Source organism: Lepidochelys kempii, chromosome 1, assembly GCF_965140265.1.
Source record: "Lepidochelys kempii isolate rLepKem1 chromosome 1, rLepKem1.hap2, whole genome shotgun sequence".
NCBI lineage: Eukaryota > Metazoa > Chordata > Testudines > Cheloniidae > Lepidochelys > Lepidochelys kempii.
Window position 1 is genome coordinate 113,886,785 of NC_133256.1, and position 12,998 is coordinate 113,899,782.

Here is a 12,998-nt window from a genome sequence, read left to right on the forward strand (position 1 = left end):
GTGTTTTAATTTCACAGATATATACAGTCGCACAGTTCCATCCTTACCCAAACCGCTGAGATTTTTCCAACAGCAGGGAGGAGAAAGTGGGCATCCCTGTTGAGGCCGCAGCTGCTTTATGGGGGTAGTGGGCTGGTCCCATCCCAGGAAGTTGAGAGGGGAGTAGTGCAGGGCCGGGACAGGGGGTCTCTTACCACATGGTGCTGGTCAGTCCAGTACAGGCTGCCACTGCTACTTGCCTGCCCAGCTAGTGGGGAGAGGAGTCCGCACTGAACACGCATGGCAATTAGGAGCCCCAGGCCTGGCCTTGCCCCCAGCAGGCCTGAGGGAGACACCACAGGAACTGGAACCAGGATCTGCTGCTTGGAGCACAAGCAGATGTGTGGGGAGGCCCTGAGATGTGAGAGGATGCCCTGACTCAGATTTGGATCAAACACTCCTTCATCCGTCTTCCGGAGCAGGGCTCCCTTACATACCTGGCTAATTCCCCAAGTCGTGGATCCTGGTCTCAGCTCCTGCACTGTCTCCCCTAGCCTTGGGAAGGTGGGGTAAGATGGGCCAGATCAGGGGGTTCTAATCACTGTGCTTTGTCAGTGCTGTCCACCTCTCCCTGCTGGTTGGCAGGAAGCAGAAGGAGAGCAAGCTGGGCTCTGATTCCTTCCCCAGGCCAGACTGGGCCGGACCAGACATACAGCTGCCATGTGGTGAGACACCTCCCTCCCACAAGCAGCCAAATTAGCCCAATTCCCAAGTCAGCAGTCAAATTAGCCCAATTCTCACTTCTACCTCCCCCCACTGTTGGAAAAATCACTGTATTGGGCTAAATCCACGATTTCTGTGCAGAGTGTGAAATCATGGATTTACCAGGGCCTTATGCATATACAATGACAGCTTGCAAAACTTGTAGGAAAAGCTCTGCGAGAAGAGAGAAAAACCCTGTTCTAATGCTGGGTATGGGGTGACAAAAAAACCACAAACAGCAGCCAGTTGCCCCCAAAACCTACACACTTCAAAAAGCTGAACAGAAGAAATTGATTAGGGAAGGAATGAGCTGGGATGAAGTGGAGAGCTCACTTCACTCCAACTTAGCATGCTCTTCACTGGTGCTCTGCCTTGACTGTGCACAAATTGGCTAATAACAGCTGTTTGCCTGGTAATTGCTTGGGGAGAATGGTTTCATCTTGTTGGGTTTTCCCCTCTTCCTGAAAGCTTAAAACAACAAGTGAAATATAAAAGGTCTGCCATGGAAAATAGCAGGTTCTCCCACAAGATCTGCACCACAATGAGTGGTGGCGGAGGCGAACTAAGATGCCAAGCCATGAATCAGGAATCTCGAAACAAACTACAGAGTAAGAAGAGATTAGGAAAAGGGTAGGCTGATGAGGAAGAGCGCACTTTGTTAGTCCTAAATATCTTGGTAACTTTAGGGGTGGAACTACTCACAGCAATGAAGAAAAGCCTGGTCCCAGGACAGACTGGAAATCACTTTAGTCCTCTTAAGAATGCTGATGTTAGATATGAAAGGGTAACAGAGACATAAGGAGGAGCTAGGTGAGCTGTACATAGGTCCATTGAAAGTGTTTTTCAATGGAAAATTGTGTTTTCAACAAAACAAAAACGTTTTTTCAAAAGTGTCTGCTTTCTACACAGAAGATTTTTACTTTGTGTCAAAACACCAAATAACTGAAAACAATATTTTTGCTGAAAGTAAACAAATTTTGATTTGGAAATGCTGTGTTTTCTTATGGGACTTGTAGTTCAGGTGCAGTATGCCTTCATGTTATTCTATGGGTTAGGTTCCCAAGTTGGACTGCCTCTTCCATGATGCACTATAGCAGCTCAATAAGAGGGGAGACACTGGAGGTGCATCATGAAAGATGTAGTCTACAGAGATCCTGGCCCATAAAGGAAAAAAGGCACGAGACAGATGAACTAGAACTCCCATGAAGCACCACACTGGCATTTCCAAATTGAAATTTTTGGTTTGCAGTTGACAGTTTTCAGCCCCAAATATGGTTTTTTTTCTGCTGAAAACTCAAAAACTTTACATATGAATTTCAATTAAATCATTTTTTCTCCTGTTTTTGTCAAAGTTTCCAACACAATTCTTTTCCCAACCAGCTCTAGCTTTATAATTGTTTGCACTTTAATCATTACATCCTGAAACATCACTATATTTATAACAGCAAGAATCACTGGTACCATTTGCCTACTTATCCAGCCTTTTTATCTACAGCTATAGGCACTTAACAGTTCAATTAAGGAAAAGTCATAATTACCAAACAGCAGTGAAAGACATTCCAGAAATGAGGAACCAAATTCTGAAAAAGCACAGTAAAACCCTTTCAAGATTTACAGTATTGTACTTAATCCAATTCAGAATGCTTTTTTAGTCAATCTACAAGAGTCACGTATCTGGTGTATTTTGCAAATGAAAGCAAAGAATTTAGTGATGAAAAGATTAAATATGTGCACATTACCTGATTTCCAAATACACCTCCCTAAAAACACAACCTAACTTCTTAAAAATATAAGCATTTATACTTTTCTTTATGTGGCTAATGCATTCTTGTGAGGAACTGATGGGCAGATATAGATAATGGCTGAAATATTCTGATATTCAATTCCATGCTTCCACTTGGACTTGTTTTGAGAATAGAAGAGTTAGAAAATGCTCTTAAGTTAATGAAAAAAATCAAGCGCTACCACTATGAACATGTGGCATCTGAATGAAAAGAAAAAAATGTTTCTTGCTTTATTTAACCTTCACAGATGAGAGTGAAATCTTTACTGACTACATCAAATATTTTTTTCTGAAACATTCAACACTACCCCTCAATATGAGAACTACAAAATCCCCCAGAGCATTAATTTTTCTAAGACAAATTAGTTTTTAACACCCTAACTTAAAAGTCACCGGTTCTATCAGACCCCAGCAAAAGTACCATCAGACTTACCCAATGTGTCTTTTAGATTTTTAACCAGGGAGCCTTTCTTCAAGCTGTTCTTTCGCTCCACGTAATTTGATGGCACATATCCCGTTTTGTTGGCAGCGTTTCTTACCCTCCACCATGTTTTGGAATCATCCAGCAGCCAAAGACGCTCATTCTTCTTGATGTCAAGTTCTTGGTCCTGTTGTGCGGTGTAATCCCACTTTGCTATAACAATAACTTCTTCTGTCATCTTTCATGGAGTCCCTCTGACACAAAACAGTGGAAAAGTTCATTAACACACTATACTTGTATCCCCCTCCATTATTTCAACATGAAATCATGTCATATTACACTCCTTTAGGAAAAAACAGGCATATACAGAAGAAAATGAAAAAAATCATCCCTTTTTGGTTTGCCAAACAATACAATAATCAAACTGACCTTTCTTAAAACTAATATCTTTATTTTATTTTCTCACTAAATTAGGAAGTCCTGGGAATAAATTCTAGTCATTGCATGTGTTTAACTTTCTTCTTCTGGAATATTATATAATGTTATTAGACTATAAGAATAGCCACAAAAGTTTCTAAACTTAACATATATAACACATTTAGTCTCTATACACACAATTATAAAATTGTTTCTACATTCTTTAAGATCCTGTTCTTAATGAGAAAACTAGTAGTACAGTCCAAAAAAGATTTTTCCTTTCCATCCTCATTATCACACTTCCTACATTACATCATTCTATAATGACCTTCATTCTAACATGTTCCATACACACATACAAAATACTTAGGTTTAAAAAGAAGAGTGTGGGCTTTTTTTAAAAAAAAGAGGAAGATGTGACATTTTGGGCTAATTAATTACATAATGAATTTGTACTTCAGCAGTGAAAATAGTTACGTTCTTCTAGTCTGTATCATTTTAAATACTTTACTGCTTTTTGAGCCCTTGTTCAATGACCCGGATAAGGGATAGAATATAGCTATGCCATCTTAGAAGCCCTTCTTCCTTTTTGTTCCCTGGAGTGGCATGGCAGGAAGTGTCAGAGGAGAGAGTCAGCAAGTAGGGGGAACACACAGCTCAGGCGCATCTTGCCCCCCACCACTCTCTGTCCACTTATTCATGAGGTTTGACAAGACTGGGTGAGTAGCTCCTTCTGTCCACGTATGACTGGAGCTGTAATCTGAATAGCTGTTACTCAATTGAGCAGGGGAAGCCTTACTCCCCTTTACTCACATAATGGCTGAGTAAGGTCTAGGAACAATTTAGCCCTATAAAAAGCAAGGAGCTTTCTTTAAAAAAATAATTAAAAAAAGCCTACAAAGCATAAGTTTCAAGAGATAATAAGTACAGTAACATTTAAAATGACTAATAAGAGTCTGACTTATTTCATCCTCTCAACAACTCCTTGGTGATCTTTGACTGAAAAGTAACTTATGAGATTTCTATATTAAACAGCATCAGCTTTTTGATCTTTCAGGGTTAGTACAGTAGCTGTTTTTGAAAGCTTAAAGTCAAATGTGCGGACATCACAAATGTGTTACAATCTGGTAGAAATAGTTTTTAAAATACATTTCAATTCTAAACTCCAAGCACATTTTCTTTATATTATTTGCCTTTAGTACCTTGTTTTTACCAGTATACTATTACAATTGCAACGTGTTACAAACTATTTTAAGAGCTCTTATGTGGCTGTAAGGTAATAAAAGCAATTATTTTGGTGTTTTCTACTCAGCAAATTAAAGTATTTGAATTGAGGCTAATTTTGAAAAGTGATTGCAAAAATACTATTTTGGGGGTTTCATGTTAATGGTGGTCTTCATTTCCAGATCCAACTTGTGCAGTACCTACCTACAGTACAAGCTGTGCAAACTCAGAGCTGTTGTGACAAAATGAAGGGAAAGTATGAAAAGACAAATATATCTTTAAAAATCAAATAACTTAGAGACCACAAACACTAAGATGTCCTAAAGATGACTATATGATTATAGCATGATTCCATTACAGAACTGAGTTATGGTGGTCTGGGTATTGGATACTGCTGATCCATTCTTCCAACTAAAAAAGACAAAGCAAGCTGACTCTCACCTGAAAACAATGGACAGGACAAATATTTGTAGCTAACATAGAAGTCATGGCATGAATTTTTTTCTGAAATACTGAAAGAGTTCAGAGGTTTGTCTACATCCTCATTTTTCAGGACAGGAGCACAGGACACGGAGTAGCATGCAGCAGCTAGAATCATAGAATATTAGGGTTGGAAGAGACCTCAGGAGGTCATCTAGTTCAATCTCCTGCTCAACCCCAAATAAATCATCCCAGTCAGGGCTTTGTCAAGCTGGGCCTTAAAAACCTCTAAGAATGGAGATTCCACCACCTTCCTAGGTAACCCATTCCAGTGCTTCAACACTCTCCTAGTGAAATAGTATTTCTGAATATCCAACCTAGAACTCCCCCACTGCAACTTGAGACCATTGCTTCTTGTTCTGTCATCTGCCACCACGGAGAACAGCCAAGCCCCATCCTCTTTGGAACCCCCCTTCAGGTAAGTGAAGGCTGCTATCAAATCTCCCCCACTCCAATCTTCTCTTCTGCAGACTAAATAACCCCAGTTCCCTAAGCCTCTCCTCGTAAGTCATGTGCCCCAGCCCCCTAATAATTTTTGTTGCCCTCCGCTGGACTCTCTCCAATTTGTCCACATCCCTTCTGTAGTGGGGGGACTAAAACTGGATGCTATACTCCAGAGGTGCCTCACCAGTGCCGAATAGAGGGGAATAATCACTTCCCTCCATCTGCTGGCAATGCTCCTACTAATGCAGCCCAATATGCCGTTAGCCTTCTCGGCAACGAGGGCAGACTGCTCACTCACATCCAGCTTCTCGTCCACTGTAATCCCCAGCTAGAGATGAGATGGTTTGAACATGAGTCTATATAATTATTTTTAATGAATTTAAGAAAGGGTTTTGAAACTTTAAACAATTAGTTACAGACAATAAGTGGTGTCTTTACAATTCACAATAGCTGCAGCCTGTTGGAGGAAGAATAAGGAATAGGTGGTATTAAGATCCTTTGAAAACTGAATTTTTAAAATCATTTTACCCCTCTGATAATGACATAGTACATTTTTGAGCTTTTGAACCAAGTTCCTGATAAACTGACATCTCTGCCTTCAGTTCATATAAAATGGACAAACACTTCACAGATCAATAACATGATGGAGCCATAGGGAGATTGTAGTTGATCCCATTCCAGTTGTTGGTGCTGTCAATACAATCTCTCTCCAGTTTAGATTGGTTTATTTTATTTTCAGCGATTGTGAACTAGGACAGCCAATTCTCACTACTCCAGTGGATATGCAAAACATAAAGAAAGTTACTAAAACACTACTAGTGAGGTTAATTAACGTTATGGTTGTGCAGAAGAGCAGCAATTACGAGGTTTGGGGGTTTGGTAGAGGTTAGCTTACACCTAAAGGAAGGTTAAAATCGAATTAGTCACCTACCTGAAAGATTATAAGTCTTTTACATAAACAAAAAATGTTAAGACAAAGATTCTCTTTACTGAGATCTGCCACATTTGACATCAGGTGTCAAGAACAGCAGCCTTGCGCTCTCACTGATATAGAAGAGGCAGCTGTGTGAACCTTGCTTTTTTGTATAAGGGTTGCCTTAAGAAACAGTGGTCTACCATATTTAATGCTAGGGAGTAGATTCCTGGATCTAGGTGAGCACTGGTGAACACAGGACACGGAGGGCCTAGAAGAGGGCAGCTAAATTTTTTATTCCTCTCTTTGTGGGGATGACCAGAGGGCTGAACTGGCTCACTGCATAATTTAGAGCAGCCGAAGTACTGATCTAGATTCTCTTTAGCTACAAAGATTCCCTCTTGCCACCTGGCCACACCCAGGAATGTACCTTATGTCCAGGGGAAGAGCAAATGTAAAGATGACACTGACAACTCTAAAACATTACCAAGGGATTCCTCTAAATCAGGGAGTTCCCAGCAGCCTTGTTAGGGCAGTTTTGATCTTTTTGTGCTATCAGAACAGTGAAAGAGGAAGGGAACCATGGTCCAGGATCTGGCATTAGATGTTAAAAAAGGTAGCTGTCCTAATGTAGAATTGGCCAAAATGTCAAGTCATGTTCAGAATGAGACCATTGCACTATATGGCTTTATAAAGATGCAGAGAAGGCAAGCCTACAACCACTATAATGACTTGCCCACATAGGACATGATTCAACAAGGTATTTAAGCTTGTACCTAACTTTGAGTATGTGAGTTGTCCCACTGAAGTCAATGGAACTACTCATGCACTTGAAGTTAAGCATGTGCTTAAAAATCTTGTTGAAATGGATTTACGTAAGTGAAAAAGAAGAGGGAGGGAAAAGGAATACAGCACAGAAAGATATAAAACTGCACTACTGGGGGGCACAAAAAAGTGGAAAATTAGTTTTAGAAGAAAGAGGAGCTGCACTTTTCAGAAAGGGTCAAAGAGGACACAAGTGGCACTTCTACATTCATAAGTTTAATTATTACAAACGTTTGATAGACTGGGATGAGGAACTAAAGTTAATTACAGTAACATCCGTAGTCTATGTCACTAAACGGGGAATAAGGAAATCTGGATTCTCTTAGGGCTGATCTACACTAGAAAATTAGAGCGACCCAAAAAATCCACATCTCTGAGCAACGTAGTAAAGACAAGCTAAGTCCCAGTGTAGAAAGTGCTCTTGGGGAGGTGGATTACATATGCTGATGGGAGAATCGTTCCCATCGGCATAGATAGTTTCTACATGGAAGTGAAACAGTGGCGCAGCTGCAGTGCTGCAACTGTGTTGCTGTAGAATTTCTAGCCTAGATAAACTCTTAATCTCGGCAACACACTATATTTAAGCAAGTCAGTCTCTCTGGGTGAAATCTTGTCCCCACTGAAAACAACAAGATTTTTGCCAATGACTTCAGTAGAGCCAGGTTTTTAGTGTTTGTCTTGATATTCCAATTTGTACCTCACAAGGGAGCTGAGAGAGGGAGGTTATTTACCAGTAACTGGGCAGCGGGGAAGGAGGGGAGGGACACACGTGGTGAGCAACGGCAGGGGGCTGAGTGAGGAGGAGGGGAGGAAGGAGTGGAGGGACACATGTAGCGAGTGACGGGCAGGGGCGCTGAGTGGGGAGGAGGGGAAAAGGAGAAGAGGGACGCACAAGGCAAGCGGTGGCAGGGGGGCCAAGCGAGGAGGAGAGAGGAAGGGGAGATGGGGCATATGCAACGAATGGTGGGGGGGTGGGGCGAGTGGGTGTGGAGTGTGAGCAGGACCATGGGCAGAAGAGGCAGGATGGGGAGCTAGCCGTCTTGAGGGGAAGCTTCACCCTCTGCCCATGGGAGGGGATGACTGCCAGAGGCGTGACCACATGGAACTTTGGTTTGTGGATATACCGACTGAGGTGTGTGAGGTCTAGAATTGGCTTCCATCCTCCCTTCTTCTTGGTAACCAAGAAGTAAATAGAGTACACTCTGTGCCCTGTAGATGCATGGGGATTGGCTTCACCGCCCTGCTCGGTATAAGGGAATCCACCTCCAGAACAATGGTACTGTCGTGGGAGTGGTTCCCAGAGTAGAATCTGGGTAAGGAATATTTTAGAGGCAGTGCCATAAATTCAATGGTGTAGCCACGTCAAAAACATTGAGGATCCACTTGTCTGTTGTGATCGAGTGCCAGGTTGGCAAGGAGAGTTGGAGGAGGCCCCCCATCTGGGACAGTGAATTGAGGTGTTGGGTTGTGAAGTGGTTGATGGCTCTCTAGTGGTGGTCAGAAATACAGTTTATGAGCCGACTGAGGCTGATGTGTGGAGGGTTGCAGTGGAGTGATAGGTGGGTGGGCTCTGTGGGTTTTATCCTGTTTCTGTAGGGGCTCATAGGTGTGCTTCTGGTAGAATTGAGAGGTTCTGTAACAACGTGTGGAAGATGGACGATAATACTTGCGTTTTGGTGCCAACGTAAAATATACCTAAGGTCCATAACGTGTCCCTGGTGTCCTTTAGTGAGTGTAGAGACTCGTCCGTCTTTTGACTGAAAAGGTGTGATTTATTGAAGGGAAGATCTTCAGTTGCGTTTTGAACTTCCCTGGGGAAACCTGAGGAGTGCAGCCAAGATTCCCTCTTCATGATGATTCCAGTGGCCAAAGTATGCAAGGATGTACCTGTAGCATCAACTGCTTCCTGCAGTATAGACCTTGCAAGTAATTTGCCTTCCTTTAGAGCAGCCAGATTTCAGTATGATCTTGTTTAGGCCGCTTGTCAAGGAACTTGGGCATCTGCTCATAATGTAAGAAATCGTATTTGGCAATTGAGGCCAAATAGTTCAAGATCTGGAATTGCAGTCCAGCTGAAGAGAAGATTTTTTGGCCCATAAGGTCCAATCTATTATCAGGTGGAGTAGAGAGTGGATGCTGCTGTTCCCCTTGCTCCGTAGCAGCCTGAAGAACTAGGGAGTTAGGCAAGAGTAGGAGAATAGGAATTCAGACTGCTTAGTTTGGACATAATACCATTTCTCCACCCCTTTTGAGGTGGGAGCACATGTGGCAGGGGTGTGCCACACTGTTCGTGTCAGTTGGAAATGTCCTCGTTGGCTACTCTAGTTGCTACCGATGAATGTAAAATGTCTAATATGTGGCACTATTTATCCTGCACCTCCTCTAGTGGTATTTCTAGAGTGTGGGCTATTCTACGCAGCAGCTCCTGAAATTGGTGATAATTGTCTTTTAGCGAGCAAGGTGTTGACACCTTGGGGTTGTTCAGGGACAATGATCAGGATCCTTCCAGCTCTGAGGATACCAACGGGTATAGGCTGATCGGGGCATCATCCAATCCTAGTTCTGAGTGTGTTCTCAGTAAGAGGCAGAGTATTGGCACTGGGGATTCCCCCTGTACTGAACAGGATGGTACTGATGGTGAATATTGGGCCCATGAGTTCCAATATGGCCAACCCTGGCTGATCCTGCTGTTGTACTTGTGGTGCCAAGGAGCCAGATACTAATGTCCTCATTTGTGAGAAGAGAGGGTATTGTCACGGTGTCGGCTGGACTTTATGATGGCTTTGCCTCCGGAGAGGGGGTAGCAGCTTAAATGGAGTGACCGATTCCCTCTGCTTCTGAGAAGGAATCAGAGTCCAACAACTCTGGCTGTGTGGACGGAGAGGGTGGTACTGTATGGACACGTCCCGCTGGCAGCAAATCCGGTGCCGGGGACTGAGATTTCAGTGTAGGATGTGGTACCTGTGCCTGTGGAGACTGTCCCAGTTGCAGCACAAACCGCTCGAGCGGTTCTGCATTAGTGCTGAGTCCACTTTGAGTCCAGGTGACTGAAATTGCAGCTGCTGCTGCAGTCAGTAAAGTCACTTGCATCGGTACCCACAGTGCCCCAGACACCGACTGTGTTGGCTGCAAGTGTTGTGGGTCTGAACTGTGGACCAATGCATCTGGAAAACATCGAGATTTCTTATCGCCTTTGTGAGCCCTTGAAATGCCCTTCTTGGTCAGTAGTCCTCTCTTGGGCATGGAGCAAGACGTATTGCCATACTTCCATGCATGCTTCTGTGGCTCATGGCTAGGCCCCAATGTGGGATCCGTAGCACTGGTACCAGCAGAGTTGGACTGTGTCTCCACAGTAGGAGGTGCACTCTTGGATTATTCTGGTTGGTGTACGGGGGGGATCCCCCAGCCAGAGTCCAACTGTGGCCCCTCAGTGACCTCCAGGAAGTGCTTTTTTAAACGGAAGACTCTGCCTTCCCATGTATGGGCTGGGAAGGAGAGGCAGAATGTGCACCTGGAAGTAGGGTAGGCTTCCCCCAAACAGAAGAGACAGTGTTGGGGCTCGTCGTTGAGGAAGAACAAGCAAGGACAGGAAGAGCAGATCTTGAATTCTGGCCTCTTCTACATACTCCAGTACCCAGACCAGGGTTCTGTGGGGAGGGAGAGAAGAAAAACGCCAAAGTGGCATCTGTTTGCAAATTTAAAAAAAAAAGAAAAGAAAGTGTTTAAAATAAAACAAGAAAGTGCTTAGTAGAAGGGGAACTATAGGAGCAATGTCCCCAGTCCAGAGAACCTGTAGAACTTTCAGAAACAAGAAATCCCACAAATTCTTTCAGAAACAGCATAAGACTTAAAAATACTGAGCTAAGTGAGAAATACAATGATTTTCAGCAAAATGTGTCACCAAGGATGAAAAGATAGCTGGAGCTCCAACTCGGACTATGCATGCAGTGAGAAGGAACTGGAGACGTGATCGGTCCGCCCTGCCATTTATCACCTCAGGCGAAACCATGAGGTACTGCAAGGGCGCCTGCGCAGACTGATGGACACTACTTTCAAAAGCTCCGGCTTCGAGCAGATGCACATTACCCTCAGTGGAATACAACAGGGACCATCACTCGAAGAAGGAGGTAATTCTATTAATGTATGTGAGGTTTTCACATACTGAGAGGTGCTATATAACAGACTATAAATGAAAGAACTAAGTTGGGGAGGTTGCATCTGGGGGAGAACCCAACCAGCAAAGTTTCAAGGGAATTAAACATCCATCCAAAGCATCAGTGTCCTTTGAAAATCTGCTATGTATATTATATATTTTTAAACAATCCAGTCAAGTGCAAAAGAGTCCAACAGCAATGTTAATGAGACTCCCTCACACCAGGAAAATCTTTGGCTGGGACCTAAGTTCCCTGTAAACTGCATGGCCACGCTCAGGGAGCCCAACTGGCCAGGGGAGGGGCCCCAATCCTGCAGGCCCAGTCCCGGAACTGCCACAGTGTCACACATCCCCGCCATATTGGTGCACATAAAATTCATTCTGCACACGTGTGGGAAAAATTAGAGGGAACACTGGCTGTGACAACTGCTTTCTGGCCTCTTTATACTGCCAGAGCAACACAAAGGGGCTGGATCAAAGTAAAGAATCTGGCCCCTGATCACCTTATGGCTGGTTGATGTACCGGGGGTGGGGGTGTCAAATGAACTCACTTTCTAGAAGACTTCAATGAATCACATGTTTGGAAATGCTTATTTAACTAAAAAAATTACTGCAAACACAGCTGTCAATTTATGCACGGAATTTAGCCGTTTCTCACCATGTGAATATTAAGGATGCTTTACTTTGCAATATGGGTTCAGCTTTGTTTTTAGCTTTATTAGTGCAACAGATGGGTGGTTATTTGTTTTTCTTACATATGTTACTCCAACTAGAGTTTCCATAAAATATTCCCTATGTTCACAGACATTCTGCATACTAGCTATGACAGAGATCAGGCTGCCCCAGTCTCTACTCCCTCCCCCCAGACGGCTGGCTTTCCCTAGAATGCTATATTCTAAGCTAATTTTTATTGTATTTGCCACAACTTCATAACTTGCTATTACACTTCATTAAGCCATAGACTACTTGTAGTCTACGAAGTACATATTTTAAAAAAAAAAAAAAATCTTGCTCACCAGGGAGGGATTTTTGGAGCTCACTCGTCTCTAGTTGTAGCTTTTGTAAATAAGTTAAACATTTTAGCAGTTTTAAAAATAAAGCATTTTAATGGCTCTACTAAGCCTCACCTACATCTCATCTATGACAATATTGGAAATATGTTTACCACACTCCTACATTTCAATCAAACTGGAAGTTCGAAGATAGAATCCTTGCAACTGGGTTAAAGACCTGAGTTCGAGTCAGTTATTGAACACAGTCAGATTCTAACTATCATACAATTTTTAGCAGAGTTTTAAGGGGGTTCTGACTCAGTTATAATAGCAGTGTAGACAGGAGCTTAGAATCAGTGTTGTAAAGGAAAGATAGATTACTTGCTGGGAATGGAGGTTATTCAAATATATTTCCTCTACAAACCCATACTATTTGACATGCAATGTGTGTTTCTGGATATTAACCAGCAGCTGAAGTAGAAATGAATGAGAGAATGAGGACTGCCTGACTAAAGAAAGACTAATCTCATCATCAAACTGAGATGGTAATACTGAAAAGTTGCTCCAAATTGCCACTTTGCAAATTTCACCAATGGAATTATTGA

The 12,998-nt window shown here is 42.8% G+C and overlaps 1 protein-coding gene across 8 annotated transcripts in view; it reads right to left on the bottom strand.

The window, feature by feature from the left end:
* Positions 1-12,998, bottom strand: part of NCK2 (NCK adaptor protein 2) — a 162,531-nt gene that overhangs the window by 55,890 nt on the left and 93,643 nt on the right. For all 8 annotated transcript variants that reach the window (XM_073351333.1, XM_073351353.1, XM_073351343.1 and 5 more), the window contains one exon: positions 2,958-3,199. In XM_073351333.1, the coding sequence (XP_073207434.1) occupies positions 2,958-3,183 (226 nt within the window). In that variant the 5' untranslated portion in view covers positions 3,184-3,199. The remainder of the gene's footprint in view (positions 1-2,957; positions 3,200-12,998) is intronic.